This window comes from Dermacentor silvarum, chromosome 10 (genome assembly GCF_013339745.2).
Source record: "Dermacentor silvarum isolate Dsil-2018 chromosome 10, BIME_Dsil_1.4, whole genome shotgun sequence".
Taxonomy (NCBI): domain Eukaryota; kingdom Metazoa; phylum Arthropoda; class Arachnida; order Ixodida; family Ixodidae; genus Dermacentor; species Dermacentor silvarum.
This window is the reverse complement of record NC_051163.1, coordinates 52515281-52531524: the sequence shown is the minus strand read 5'-3', so window position 1 is coordinate 52531524 and position 16244 is coordinate 52515281. Positions and strand designations below refer to the sequence as shown.

Here is a 16244-nt window from a genome sequence, read left to right as displayed (position 1 = left end):
GAGGCAGTCAAAAGCTCAGAGAAGACTGTCAGACAAAGTGTAGTTGACGCTCACTGAATGCACTGAGCTTCAGAGCAAAAAATACTGCAGAGTTTGTGTCATGTAACATGCAATTCCCACAGACAGCTACTGACATCCTGTGGTGCACTGTACAACTACATGAATTCTGTGCACTGAGATCCCATCATCGTCGCCAGTGCTTTCCAGGGTGGTTCAATGTTTTCTTTACAGAAGGAGAGCTGTTATAGGTAAGTGAACAAACTAATTGGTTTGTATAGGTTAACAGAGATTAGCTCGGCATTATTGCTCTCGTCCATGTCTGGGTGTGCACTGATGTAGCCTTGTCCCCGGTGCCCCGTGCACAGGACTCATCTACAGTTAAACCTTGACATAACAAAGTCGTTACAATCGGCAATTTGCTTCATTATATTGAAATTTGATCTTTTATGCAAATAAGTACAGCCACTGATGGAACTTTCTTACACGGAAGGAGCTGTAAAAATGCTCGAATTATCGGGCAATCGGAAAAAGCAAATTTGAACGAGAAAAAATTTTTTTTTTTTGTTGAATTTGAGTCGGCAATGAAACATACGGTTTGTGCTGTGTCACAATATTTTTACATCGATGGTACAAACTGAAACCAGCCATACTTTCGTGTCCACTCCGCCCCCGCGGCTGATAGGGTCATCCGCAGTGGGACACGGCTATCATGAAAAGCGTCGGCAGCGCGGAGAGTGAACGCTTTGTCTGCGTCTCGCTTCAACGCGTCTCCGGAACTTGAGATCATGCAACCTCCAGCGCTAAATGCGCAGGAAGACAGCCACGCCATCTCAGCTTGCCGTCTTTGCACATGTGGCAGGCTACCTTTAAAACATGGCCCATGGACTGCACGCTGCCAGCCATGTGCAGCCACGGTCGTGCTAGAAATGTAGACATGCAACGACCTGTCCCCTACTCCCTTCCCCCGCCCTTGTGCGCTCTTGATCGCGTTACTGCAAGCTCACTTCCCTCCCCCTTTCCCCTTGCTCATGCGGGAAGACGGCACTCACCAAGCCACCATCCTTCTCGGCTCACCCGAAAACATGCGAATGCTTTCATTCGCACCTAAAGCATACAGCACGTGATAGGATCTTATCGCACTTGGACTTTATATGGAACATTACGCTGCTGTGCTTTGGCAGTCATGATTTCAGAGGCACATTCGCAAGCACATGTAAGTAACAGCAAGCACATGTAAGATTTCAGAGGCACATGTAACTCAACCATTTTATCATCTGTGTCCGCAGAAGTTTCCATTTATTGCCTCGGTATTCCTTGCGGAAGCAGCGAAATTTCGTTGCTACATTGAAAGCGTGTATAAACACACTTCATTATATTAAGGTTCAAAATACATGGTGCTTCATGGACAAGTTATAAAAAGTTAAAATGCTTCATTATATCGAGAACTTCATTATATTGAAGTTCGTTATAGCGAGGTTTAACTGTACTTGCATAGCGGGATGTCAGTAGCTGTCCATAGGAATTGCATGTTATATAACAGTTTGATTGATTGACTGTGTTTTGTTTTATTGATGGCTGATGGACAAATTAACTGATAGCTGAATTAATTGACTGATTGACTGTCAATCCAACTGATTGGTTGATTGCTGACAGATTTCTTGAAAGAGGTAGTCGGGGCTCAGGGAACATTGCCAGATTGTTGATGTGCACAGAATGCTGAGAAAGGAGCTTCAGAGCAAAAAGACAATAGAGTTTGATTGATTGATTGCTTTATTGGCTGACTGACTCAATAATTCATTGACTGATTGGGTTTGATGTTCGAAAGAAACACAGGCGCTATGAGAGGCAACAGAGTGAAGGTCTCCCGATTCACTCCCGGATGTGACTTTATTATGATGTTCAAATGTACTAATTAGGTGTGCTCTTCAAGAGCAGGCTATACTTTACATGATATACCATTCTCAATACACCTCGATGCACAATCCTTAGGCAGGAAATGATAAAACTAGATATAACCCTTTCTGCATTCTAGTGACCACAACAGTGAATCTCCGCTAGCACTGTTCTGTCACAGTGAGGCCTTGTAGAATAATAGCACAGTAGACTTCCGTTACTTCGATCCTCACGGGACCAAGGAAACTGGTCAAATTATCCGGCGGGTTGAATTAAACAAATGACAGAAAAAACACTCTTGATTCACTTAGCAGCATTTGCTTTTTAAGTTAGCTTTGCTGCAATACAGGTTTATAAGGTGAAGCATACCATGCGGGGGAAAGGTGCCACTGTTAAGGGACACAACACGTGCTCCTCAATTTACACACGCACATGCGCCGTCTCCGGTCACAGTACGAGCACCTAGACGCCTGAATTAGTTTACTAGCAGGCATTCAGAGTTTTAGATAGACCCCCGCTCTTTTGTTGCATTTAAATGTCCCCTGGACTTCTAGAGGTTTTTTTCATCTTACCACCTTCTTTTTTGCTAGCCTTCCCAAACAGAGATGGTTTTCCTCCACTTCTCGGTGCACAGGGCGTGCGCATGCGTATAATTAACGACCTGCGTACTAGGCCATTGTTAACGGTCTCGTAGACGAGACACGCATGACGGGCAAAACGAATGCTCAAATCGCCACAGCAACATCAGAAACAGCTCCGAATGGATGCCAGTATGCTTAATAGGCGGGTCGAACATGACCAGAGATGGTGCATGCGCTCCTTTGTAATTAAGGAACACATCCCGTGACAGTGACCCCTTTACATTCTTGGTTTGCTTCAATGCAATAATTGTGTATGCTTCACCGCACTGCGTGTGTTTCACCGCATAACACGCCTGTATTGCGGCGAAGCTGACCAGCCAAGATTGAACTATCTGGCGAAAGCCAATTTAGAGATCGAAATAATGGAGGTTTGGGCCCATAGAAATGTATGTGCGCCAGCCGGGACCTTCGGTCGGGATCAAATTAACCAAAAGATTGAATTAACCAGAGCCTAATTAATGGAAGTCTACCGTAAAATCATTTATTTTGGATAGAGGATTATGGATTGACAGCACTTGAGCATGCTCAGTGCTGTCAACACAATCCTCTGTCGAAAATAAAATAGTTCTGCCAGAGAGTTGAGGTTCAGCAAGATGTGGATACCCCCCACGTGGCCCACAGATTACACCGTCTCCAGGATCGACCTACTTTTTACCATGCCACCTCTGGATCAATCCAGTTTACTATTGTACCATTTACAGGACTGGTCCACCTCACTGAGCAAGAATCCAACCGAGAAGATGCACCAAACCTCGACACAGAAGGCATAGAAAGATTCGCTCTGTTAAAGGAATTATATGCTTGGTACGGCCACCGGCACATCTGTAGGAGTAGTACAGATGGGGCTGCATGTAAGCCGATTTGTTATTTGAGTGAGCTGTCTTGTGTTCGAGGTACTTGCCAGACAGCAGCAGCAGCCACGGTCAGCAAAGTCTGGGACAGTTTGCCTAGAAAGCTTCACTTTAAGAAGAGCAGGGAGTATAACTTCCCAGTACAGTGCAATGTTGTAGCCACACACACACACACACACACACCTTGCACGCACGCACGCACGCACGGCACGCACGCACGCACGCGCACAACACACACACACCACACACACACACACCTGGAAGCTGTAGAAAAACTCCTCGCTGTCAAGAATCTGCTGCACGGCTTTCTGGCGCTGCACGATGGTGTCCAGGTCGCGTGGAGGTTGCAGCATGTTCACCCGCATCAGCCGCGACCCGCCTGGTGTCTTGGCGTGGTTCAGCACACCAAACAACGACACCGAGCTCCTGGGATCCACGGTGTTGGTCAGTAGCTCCAGGTCGTGCATTGTGGTTGAGTCTGCATTGCATTGTTTTTGTTTTCAGAGGTCGCAAAAGATGGAGGCGATATTCTGCGTCAACAAGTGCATATGTTTTATTGAAGGAGGATGCAATATCTGACTGCTGCAATGCAAGGGTCAGCATGCTATCACCATGAATAGGCAAAATCAGCACTTTGTTCGCATTGTTCTTGCGTCTATTGCCATCACAGTTTATCATGCTGTTGTTAATAATGAAGAACAGGCAGCAGGACAAGAGTGGTATATACTGACATGCTGATCTTAGTTGTTACCCTTGGTTGAGTGAGATTCTATATTTGTAGTTTGTTGTCCTACTTTAAATACAGCTTGTTACTACAGTTTCTGCAAAGTGGACAGAATGACTCATGAGTGCACAGAATGACTCTAGTCCAGCGCGGCTAAGCACATAAACAGCATGTGCCTGTCTTGTAGGTAATCTGTGGCAGTTGCAAAGACTGGGCAAGCCAAGATGGCCGTAGCTTCATGTGTGTTGTCTTCCAGCACGTTTAGTGATGGAGTTCGCGTAATCACAAGTTTCGGAGGCGCATTGAAGTGAGAGGCAGACGAAGTGTTCGCTCCCCTCTACCTGTGCTCTTCATGATACATAGTGTCATCCCACTAGGCGTGGGACGCAGCTAGGCTTCGATTTGTACCGCTGACATGAAGATATTGTTGAAACCGCATGAAACCGTATATTTGATCACCAACTCTTAAATTCGTCAAAATTAATTCTTTTTCTAATTGAAATTTGTTGTTTCTAATCGCCGGATAATTAGGAAAATATTACAGCCCCTTCAGTGTAAGAAAAATCTGTCGGCGACTGTACTTGCTTGCCTTAAACGTCAAATTTCAATAAATAACGAGATTTCATTATAACGAGGTGAAGTGCTGATTTTACTGACTTCTTTGTACCGATGTTTAACTGTATATGATATCCGTTATGAGCATACATCCGTTGTATGCTGATATCTGCAAAAACGTTTTAGGTTCACTTTGTCAGATCAGGTAATTAATTATGGCCATGTTTGATTATATCGAGGGTTGACTGTATAATCAACTATCAGATAAAACAAAGTAAGTGTACAGTGCCTCTTGTTGATATCAGTGTATAATGAATATCAGTTATATAATGAAGGTGTTTTTACATTGTATATGACTTTGTTATGAGTTTCAACTGCATGGTGAGAGGAAATGCAATGCCCCCACCGATTCTAGCGACTCCCTCGCCGGTACTGAAGATGACTTTGATGGAGTGAGCCGTGCAAGCAACATTCTGCATCACTTCCACGTAGTGGATAAGCGCAGCCGTGGCAGACAGGGCATAGTACCTGCGTAATTGCGCGCAAAGTGTGAATTCATGCCAGACACTAGAGTTTTAGCATGTCCGTTATTCCGGTAAATGCAAGCAGGCTAGGTGTTTTACTAGATAAGCGGAGGCGCAGACGTGAACGGCCTGCACGGTGCAGCCACCTGGTGGCGCAGAGCTCAACCAGACAAACACAAAGCTAACATTGCGGTAACCAAGTGTATTTTACTTTGGCGCTGGTGTAAATTTGCAGCAGCCACACCGATTACGCCGCTGCCAAAAATTTACACCAGCAGCAAACTAAGATACACTTGGTTACTGCAATGTTAGCTTTGCGTTTGTCTGGTTCAGCTCTGTGCCAACAGGTGGCTGCACCTTGCAGGCCGTCCAGGTTTGCGCCTCTGCTCATTCGATAAAACGGCCATTCCGCTTGCGTTTACCGGAATAATAGACATGCTAAAACTCTCTTTTAAATGAAGCAAAAATGCACAACTCTGAGAACTCACGGAAAGCGACACGAGCATATCCTGCTGAGACCTGAAGACAGACTAGGGATATAAACACTTTTCAAGTTGGTTCTCTCTACAGATTAGCATGCTACTGATGCGAAAGAACTGAATTTCTTTCTTTTATTTTTTTTTTTTTTGAAGCAAAGTGAACTAAAGTGTTCATTGTTGAAAGAAAGAGAGAACCAAAGCAAAAGGCAGATGGGCCTGACAGGTCATGGGCTCCCCTACAATACAGTTGACAATGATTCACAAAACAAGATTTTGAAACATGGCAGTACACATTATGTGAGGTGTTAAAGCCTATTACATTGCACATAATATTGGTTAATGAACAACATAGGGAGGGCAAATATTAGGACAAGCAAAATAACACAATAATAATAACAGTACACCAGCATCAGGAAACACAAGTGGAAATTGGGTAATGGACAAAGGAATGAAATAGTTGCGACATTTACTTTCAGAGCACCGCAATCAATTCAAGGTACGAAATACTATACCCATAGCTACTCAATGCTATATAGCTGTAATTATAGCTGCACTAAGCCACTGTGAATTATTTTCTAATATCCTTTTTTAAATCTTCGCATGAAAAGCTCAAAATTGCAGTTGAGACTAGGGTTATTTAGAATTGTGCAAGCCAAGAAACTTATATGTTGTTTACTATAATTTGTGGATGCTTTAGGAACTAGATTTCTCTGTGTCTGTAATTGGTGTTTTGTGAGTAGAACGACTAGGAATTGCAAGATGTAATTGATTTTGGTGTATAGTATGCACTGCAGTAAATGAAAAGTAAATGCCTGAATGGCTGTGAGAAGTTGGTATTTGTTAAGTAACGGTTGTGGGGGGGGGGTAAGTCTTGAGGTCGACCGTGACCTCTAAGGACAAGGACGAAGTAAAAGCACATAAGACAACGTGCTGTGCTGTGTGCCTTTATGTGCCATTACCTTGTCCTTGTTCTTAGCACTGTTTTTGCCTGAAAGTGGATAGCTAACTAGCTGATGCTTTTAAATCGACAAAGTGTGTTGTACAGAATGAGCTAAACTGTATGCCCAGATGTCATTTACACATTGTCTCCTTCTAGTTCTTAAACAAAACTAAAGCATTAGCAAAGGAAATCATTACGGTTACCCAGCCGAAGACAGCCAAGGCAACACAGATAGTACAGCATGCATGTGCCGACTCACTTGTTGACGACTTCAGTCTCGACTGAACTGTACTCGGGCACGCAGAGCTGCCTGACGTATTGGATGCCCAGGTTTTCGTTGAACAGCTTGCGAGCCAGGCTGGTGACGGTGATGGATGGCATCTCCAGCTTCAGCTGACTCATGAGCTGGGGCATGGAGTTGGCCTCAAACACCGTCTTGGGCAGGAGGATCTGAAGATGGATGGATTGCATTGTGAAATTACAATGGTGCGAGAATGCAAACAGGAGCATGTGAGAAGTGCAGGGGGGGGGGGGGGGAAATGTCCGATTTCAGCAATCCTTTCAGCTCTGAAATAATTTACTGTGACCAGGGGCAGGCTTTCACAGCAAAACACTGCCATCGTATCAAAACCACATGCCTACCAACCGTCAACTTAATTCGCAATTATCTCCCAGACGTGACAATGAAGATTAATGTGAAGGGTAATCGGGGGCGTGCTTTTTTAAAGTTTGCTCTGAGCCTGAGCAAGCACATTTCGCGAGATATATATGCACTTTATCAATGATGATTTACCTTTACCTTTGACACAGCACACAGGCAGCAGCAAACTTACAAAAGAGCAGTGACTGGCAAGCAGCACACTGTTTTATATCACAGTGACTTCTTGCGCAACCCTGCTGCCGCCGATTTCAGCTGCTTTAGGAACTTGTCCGAATAATTCTGCTCGAAGTAAGAGCCTCTCTGATGCCGTTTCAGCATCAGAATGCATACTTCCAAGGGTATGGTCGGAGACCAGCAAGCGAAACCCCTGTTTGGGTCGTGTTCGCAGTGCTAAATATCCGTTCGCATTCAGCATTACTGACAGGAATTGACAGGATCTCCAGCATTATCACTGCAATCCTGAGGAACACCAGCAATCCGTCTACGATAGAATGTTTCCTACTTGTTCCCACAGTTTGTCGCACTTTGGTTCGTTCAACAAAAGCAATGAAAGTTTATAAGTTTGCAATTTGTGGAACTTGATTTCAAGTTTTGACACAACATTTGAAAAAGAGTAAGAGCATCCCAAAGTCGCAAATGCCACGGAAAATTCGGGAGAGCTGGCAGGTGTGAGTACAGCTTCCTTGTTTGCAATGCACACATCATCATCATCCTCGTTCGCTACAATACTGCATGTTGCGGCCTCTGAAATACACATGAGCAGACACAACACCACTCTCAGGGCACGAAATACCCTGTACAAATTATCAAGCACCAAAATTGGGCGATAGCGGCACTGGTTAGTGCGTCTGACTGTGAACTACACATTGCCACAGGGGCATGAGTTTTGAGTCAAGTCGATGGTGGGTAAATGTTTGCTTTTTTTCTTTTTCCATCCTATATGGTGAGGCTTAAGCTGAGAATGAAGAAATAGCCTGGTGACGACAAGATAATGATGTCAGTATAATGGCAAGGACAGATGGGCACAGCAAGCCCAGCTTCAAGCTTTCATGAGCTGTCACAGTAGAACAAGAATAAAAAAAAGAAAGAAAAGAAAAAGAAGGGCAAGCAGTATAGCTGAGCAATAAATATGGCTAGTTGCCTCATCTGGCTTTTTAAAGTGTTCTGAATCTAACAGCCCAACACCAAGAGCTGCGACAGAAACACAGGTACAGAAGGGCTAAGTGTCCTTTCATACCAGCATTTCTGTCAAGGTTTTTCGTGCCCTTTGTAAAACTGTACTCCTGCCATTATTAATGACAATAACTGCTGGCCCAGGATACTTCCAGTCGTTGCAGTGTGGTTTTTCACCTTGGCTAGTCTTATCATTAGCCTACTTTAATTGCAGAGGTTAACATTCCGGTAATGCAGAGCAGGCTATGAGAGGGGCACTGTAGTTCGCTGGGGCTCCGGTTAATTTCAGCCACCTGGTGTTCTTTAACGAGCGCGCCTAAATCTATGCGCACGAGCATTTTTTAGTTTTTTTCCCCCCCGTCGAAATGCAGCCAGGAGTCTAACCCATAACCTCGGGCTAAGCAGAATGCCATAACCACTGAGCCACCATGACAAGTTTCATGTGCACATATTTATTTATTTAGTCACCTTCAAGGCCCTTAGGGCATTAGAGAAGGGAGTGGGTACAATGTTGATAAATAAAATACCAACAGCAGCAACAATAGAAGCAATACAATTAACAAACACAACAGGAGCGATACAACAGTTATGCAGCTATCTTAAAAACCAGGTTCGTAGCAGCATTTCTAAAAGCATTAATGTCTCTAATTGCTGCAACACTTGTGTGAAAGGCAATTCCAACACAAACCTGCACTGGGAACAAATGAGTCATGATAATGTTTAGTGTTTGAAAATGAATTACCTACTTTATGATGGTGATCAATGAGCGAGAAAGTGTAGGATGGTTTTGTTAGTAGTCCACATGAATTAATTGTAATAATAAATGTCATGAAATAAACAAAGGCAGAAAAGTTTTTTATGATGAGAAAGGCTGGTTAAGGAAAGGGTGTCCCTCATAGTGGTAACACTAGCGGTGCGATAATAGTCTGAAAAAATGAAGTTCCCCCCCCTGATAATGAAACACTGATATCATGAGGAACAAAGTGAAATGGACGAATGACTGCTTCTGTTCAGTCTGCTACCTCGTGAGGGTCGAGCACCTGGAGCCTCATGAGGGTGTTGGTGTACATCCTGTTGTCCGGGAACTGCGCCAAGACCAACTCCGGGTTTTTGATGTCAAACGATGCCATGCCGATCTCGCCTCTGGCCAGTCCACGTCCCTCGACAAGTGCTGCATGTGCCACAAAGTCGCACGCTTAAGCGACAAAAAAACAATGTTGATGCACAGCTCTGATTTTCATAATATGTTACACAAGCTGCGCAGGCAGGAAAGAACTTGACAGACTCTCCTGGCCCAAATTTTCTCGGAAAGCAAGACTAAAAAAGTCACTAAAAAGAAACCCTAAATCCGCTTAGACTGGTAAAGTATTCTTTCGAGACAATTTTTTTTGGTTACTTTTGCAGGAACACATCGATTACTATCAGTTTCATTTTTAGAACTTCACATCGAAAGAACAGCACTTTTCGAAGTGATTCTTCACATTTTGGGCAAAAGTTCTTCAACGTTTCTGAGTTCAGTATTTGGCTTTTTTAGAAATACAATGCAGTACATCATTACCGATAAAAAAAGTCACCTACGCCCTAAACACATGCCATCAAAATCCATGATGCCACAGCGAGTTGATGCAGGAGCTTCAATGCAGCACCACCACATGCCCTTCGTTTCTGCGTCTGTCCTGGCTTACCAAACCTCCTCTCACAGTAAGATTGATGTGACATGATGAATATACATGATGAAGTTATCAGGAGTACTTGGCAAAGGTATTTGTTCGCAGTACTGAACAGCAAAGACAAATAGAAGCATCAACTGTTGTTATCTACTCTCGTTGCCTGCACCTTGCCCCTTCCTTTACTATCACATAGCTTGTCTATTAAATGATAACTATTCACAACCTACACATTTGCAAACTGCAGACCTTTGGAATAGTCTGCGATATTTGCTTCATTCAACAATGATGACACTTAACTTCATGATGCAATAAGGAACCATTTATTCGTTAGCAGATAAGGACTGCATCGTACCACATCAATTAGAATGCACAAGGAATGGCTACTACTGTGCAGCACATGAAGTGCAAAGACTTGCATTTACATTGCAAGATTCTACCGGTGCAATGTTTTAAGTGGTTCGAGACTGGCTTTCAAACCCCAAAAACTTGAGATTACATCTTGGAGGGCAAGGTGCTACAAAATTTTCTGCATTTTTCTTGAGCAGTCAGAGTGATAAAAATTTCACCATGTCACTGCGTGCCTATATGCACATCAGTCAAAGATTAGACAAGGGCTCACCGACAACCATGGATTTGGCGAGCGGGTCAGTACTGGCCGTGCCGGGTGTTGGCCTGCGCCTAGCCGCCGAAGAAGAGCTTGTGGTGTGTCCATTGCGAAGGAGTTGTCTCGGCAGTGCAGGTGTTACCAGCGCTGCGCCAGAACCGCTGCAGAAATGAAAACGTGCAGCTGAAGGTAGAACCATGGTTGCATTTCAGCAAGCATTGCCAAAGCAAACATCCAGATAGTGACTGTGGTTCGGGGCAAGGTCAGATAAGCACTCTAGCGATGGTGAGTATAGAGCCATGACCAGAATTTGTACCTATATAGCCAATGACGAATATTGGTTTTTCACGAAGAAAGGTATGTCACAGTGTGAACTCAAGACAACTACATCCATCAGCTTGCTTCTCAGTTTTTGACACTGAATGGCAGCACTTGTCAACGTTAGTAGCATTTTGTGTAGTTTTTCTATTTACTATGTGCTGCTTGAATGCTTACATTGAAGATATGGTTGCATGTGCACTGCATTTCAGGGAAATTTGGTACAAGTTATGTAATTTCCTGTAGTACGGAACACATTAACTCTCCCATATTTCTTTTCCTGCACATACCTCATTCTGTTATTGTGCGAATTACAAGCACCTGCATTGGCAGCATTTCAGTGTTCCTGCTATACCTGTGTGTCCGTACATTTTTAACAGTGGGAACAAAATTTGAACTTTGGGGTTGCCTCTCGTAATGCCATAACAGCCTCAAAACTGTTCGACATCTAGCCTGCAATGCAGTTATGCCATTAGGACAATAAATCCATACTTGATAAATGTTTATAACTGCAGGTCTATGACCAAGTTTTAATGGGCGGGTATCACACTTCGGAATGAGATACAGATTTTGTGTTAGAGTACAGTAATGCCAATAATGCACTGACCGAACCCGGATGAAATGACGGACATAATAAAGCCTCAAATAGGCTCCTGGAGGCTCGTTTTTGACAGGTATACTCTTCTTATAAACTTTACTGGTCGTACTTGCTAGAACTGCTGTAGCACATCCCTTAAATATAGGTACTCTGTTGAGATTGCAGAGGCTTGTGTAGTTCTACCAGTTGAGCAAAATTTCGGTTAAGTGACTTTTGAAACTCCAGCATACCGACAACAACGACAACAACAACAAAACCCCAAAGAAGGGTTCGGGCAGTGAAAATTGTAAAAAAAATGTATGGTTTTACGCGAAGATAGATTGATTACCTGATCACCTGAGTACAAGGACGCTTACAAGAGATAAACTACAATGACACACGGGCTTATGAATTATATATATAGAAATGAAGCACATTTATCTTTGCAGCGTATATGTTATGTGAAATATGGCCAGTGTTTATCGGCCTGTAATATTATCGAGGCGAGCTCTCGTCTGTCGTTGCACACGACCATGACGAGATGGTGAGGATGAACATAAATAGCCCTGACAACACGTCACGTAAATCTAGCTGACACCTGCGCGAAGGTATGCAATCCGAAAATAGCGCGTCTACAAACTTGCGGCAAATTTGAAATCTCCTGTAGGGATGCTTGTAAGCACACAGAACACGCAGGCAGGCCGATGGGGTGCGACGTTGAGATTCATGACAACATGCAACGGTTTTCGTTGGTAACGGTATTACACACGCATAATGTAAGTGATATTGCACTCACCCTACCACGAACTAAAAGCCGCTGGTCGAAGAGACGCGCAACGAAGTACAGGCAGACGCACGGTAGATAGTAGAGCCAGTAGAGTTCGTAGTAGAGTTATAGAATACAGAACCAAGTGGTAGAGTAGAGAAGGGAAACTACGGTAAAGCCCGTAAAGCCCCTTTATCGTGCAAGCGTACGTAGCGCCGTCTCGCGCTTGTCTTAAACTCCAGCGGCAACCCCTTTCATTGTACACAGCCAAATAAAGTTTTATTCATTAATTCTGCGAAGCTTGGAATTCAGCAGTCTCTAACCTGACAGAACAGCAAGTACAGGCCGCAAACAGCACTTTTCGTGCACCATGCAAGTCCGTTTTTCGTTCTGGACGTCTTTTCATTATTATTTTTTTTTCTCGCGCTTTGCTGTGATGATTGTTCACAGAACACAATGCGCATATATATAATTGCAGGGTAATTATGCACAATATTTTGCAGCTTATGCATATGCAACCTGATGAATTTCCAATCCTACTTCGCGCAAACGCGCGAGTTTCAAATCACGAGGCTTCGTGACTGCTGTGGTGCTGTAGTGTATCGTCATAAATATTAATAATAATAAAAAAATAAACGCTTGAGCCGCGCTGTAAAGAGGTCTCACCCGCTCGTGCTGGTGGTGTCGAATATCGCATTCAAGTTCAGAGATGAGGACGAGGTCGTGACTTTCGAAGTTTTTGTATTGGAAGGCTTTCTTGGAGTTGCGGTGACGTTACAACTCATGCTTCAACCTTATTAAACAAAATAATCTCTAAGTACGTGCGTTACACACTGACACAACCACCGTGAGCCCTACTGTATGAAAAGGAGGCCGTGAGAACTGTCGTCTGCAAGGTTTTGGCCGAGGCCAAGTGACACTTTGCGCAGAAACAATAACTCGTCGTTCAGCGCAAATTATTAGCGGCCGTCTTAATAGAAAACGTGCTATGTTGTAATAACTTGTTGATATCAAACATGAATTAAAGAACCATGATTTTAGCCGTGGTTGACTCTACGCACCACCACAGCGGCAGACGTAAACACATTTAGAGCCTTTGAGATCATCAATTTATACGACTATCTCAAAGGCTATTCTAACATTATGAACGGATAGATGGAGGAATCTCAAAGGCTATGCTAACATTAAGCAGATAGATGGAGAGGTGGATGAATAAATGGGATAAGTGAATGGATGAAACTAGATAGACAGATGGAGGGATAAAACCACGTCTGTTGATGCTGGATTGCTGGATGCAGTTGACTCAAAGCACTACCACGCGCCAGATATGAAATATTTTTTTTCAGACAGTCGAATTCTAATATTATGGTACATTCGACTGGTTCCTACCACGCTCCAACTCGGTTTGCAGCATTACATCGTGGTGTTGCAGCAATGCGCAGCCCTCTCGGCATGTGAGCCAGAAAAAGACTGTCCCAGCCGAACGTGCAACGCAGCAATCGGAGAAGCCATGGGATGGAGTTCCTTTCGGCCGTGCTTTCGGATCTCAGTCGCGCTCCCAGGTCGAAGGTGAGAGCGCCTTCGAGCGCTCTGAGCTTGAGCACGGCGCTCTGAATGAATTGGGCGAATGTGTCCTGAGCGCTCGATTTCGACCAGTCGGATGTGCCATTGGATTGGTGCCATTATTTAAGTGTCTTGAAACATCGATTTCAACACGTGACGTCTATTTTCTTTTTCTGCTGTTGTCAAAAGCGTTACGCCGTAGCACGTGAGCTTGCTTGACTTCGTTGCTTATTGACCCTTAACATCCCTGTGTGGCTTTGTCGCATTCACGGCTCAGTTGGCTCAGTGCGATGGGTTCCGTGTACATAGTTTCAGCTCAATGCCTCCGCCACCAAGTGCCGAGCAGCAGAACACCGTAGCCATATCACCCGCGGCGGGGGCGTTTCTCTTTCCAGCAAAATATAGGTATACACTTCGGTATGATGGTCACCCTTTAGAAACACCACTGTGCATGATGTCTCCACGGCTCCATAATCACCTAAACATCAAAGGTGTCAGAACTTGTTGCTGGGAGAGCTTTATGCTAGCCCTAATTAATGGTGCAAACTCACGCAATGTATAGCCTAAAAAAAAAAAAAAAAAGCCGCCATTTCGCCTGAAGGCGAAGCATTGCGATAGGAAGTCATTAGACAGGAATACAAAGTAACAATATTAGTTTTATCGGCCGCATAAACTTGTAAACATTCGCTTACTAAACAAATTAACAAGTATTGTGTCACGCGCGCACAAGCAAGCATAAACACATCTCACTCGATGACCGTGGACACTCGCTGTCAAAACGCTGGCATGAGGAGGAGCCCCAGCACCAGCGAGGTATAATTGACCTTCGTGCTGCCTGTCGCTTCAGTGCGAACTAAGCGGCTAGATCACAGCGCACACGAATTAGGCTATCAACTTTCGGCGCGCCTAGACACTGTACCGATCGCAGATCGCTTTCAAAGCCGCGCCATATGCAGGCAGCAGCCGCCGGAGTACAATCCCCTTGGGCCCCACCGGTGCCTAACGCTTCCTCCGTTGCCTTCCTCCCTTGTGCGCGCGAGATTGAGCCACCATCCTTCTCGGCTCACCTATGCACACTGTCCCTCGCACCCACAGCATACGGCGCAGGGCCACGATGTTATCGCACTTGAACTTTATACGGAACATCACGGCGACGACAACGATGACGGCGGAAATGCGCTTGGAGTGTCCGTATAATTGCTATCGAAATAAAATGAGACATACAAACTCCGCGCTCTGTTTGTCTGCATCCTTTTTTTTTTTCTACGCATGCGTTTGCACCCTTCAGGATGTCATCAAGCGTATCTCCGGAAAGACGCAGGTCTTTAACTCGTCCGCGTTGCCACAGCTAATTTCACTCTGGAACAATATTTTCCTGACGATATCTTTTCTATTACAGTTCGTTCGCGAGGCATTTCGTGACCGTCTGCAAGCGCATTTCACGCCTAAATAATCAGTACCGTCGCTCCCCGAATTTATTTATTCATGATGTTCTTTTGTGTTTGATCTTCATGATGTTATCCTTGTTGTATTTAGTTTCCTGTTCAATTTTACTTTGTTTCGAAATCTTTATTTGTATTGTATGAATGTGGACATTGTGTATATAATCAGCTTTTTACATTACGCAGTGTTTTCGCGGGTGTTGGTATTGTATGCTCATTATGTTGCAACGACTGTCCCTTTATATATGTATTTTTTTTTCTGTAATTTGCCACCACTTGCATTGTTAGTCATGTATGCTCAAATGAGGAGCCTGTAAAGTATTGCGAATAAATAAATAAGTAGCCATTTTTAGAGCTAAAAACATGCGAATTCCCGCAGGATATAATCATCACTTTTCGTTCATCGAAAACTGAGATTGTTAAATCTGTAAAGGTTCTTGGTGTTTACTTTTCTGAGACGTTAGTGTGGGAAAGTCGTGTGAAATACATATTACAAAAATTAGGCCATAATATACTGGCATATTAAACAGAAGTCACCTATTTACTACCACAGTTCGTGAAACTATTAACGCAACCTTCTCTTTCTCATTGCTATTTAAATTATGTTTCTTTCCTATTTAAATCATTGGGCACGACCACACAGGTAAATGTTATGAGGCGCATAAAAGCTCGAAAAAGAATGTTGTGGGTAATTGCAAACCTCGCTTATTGCGAGCCTACATCACGCTTGTTCAAGGGAAAGAACATATTAACGTTTAGTTATCTGTACCGGTATAGGCTAGCGCGAAGGTATTCTTTTAGGTGTGAAGCAAATGAACTTATTGTTTACGTAAATTGCGAATTTAGCAAGTACTTCCACCTGT

At 43.9% G+C, this 16244-nt stretch overlaps 2 protein-coding genes across 2 annotated transcripts in view; one reads left to right on the top strand and one right to left on the bottom strand.

Annotated features, from left to right (window-relative positions):
- Positions 1-12530, bottom strand: part of LOC119431284 (mutS protein homolog 4) — a 46047-nt gene extending 33517 nt beyond the window's left edge. The window contains exons 1-6 of the mRNA XM_049657904.1: positions 12407-12530; positions 10731-10876; positions 9464-9612; positions 6867-7057; positions 5071-5192; positions 3643-3863 (exon numbers count right to left, since the gene is read on the bottom strand). Coding sequence (XP_049513861.1) covers positions 3643-3863; positions 5071-5192; positions 6867-7057; positions 9464-9612; positions 10731-10740 — 693 coding nt within the window. The 5' untranslated portion in view covers positions 10741-10876; positions 12407-12530. The remainder of the gene's footprint in view (positions 1-3642; positions 3864-5070; positions 5193-6866; positions 7058-9463; positions 9613-10730; positions 10877-12406) is intronic.
- Positions 10739-16244, top strand: part of LOC119431282 (uncharacterized) — a 35577-nt gene continuing 30071 nt past the window's right edge. Inside the window, exon 1 of the mRNA XM_049657902.1 lies at positions 10739-10813. Within this exon, the coding sequence (XP_049513859.1) occupies positions 10739-10813 (75 nt within the window). The remainder of the gene's footprint in view (positions 10814-16244) is intronic.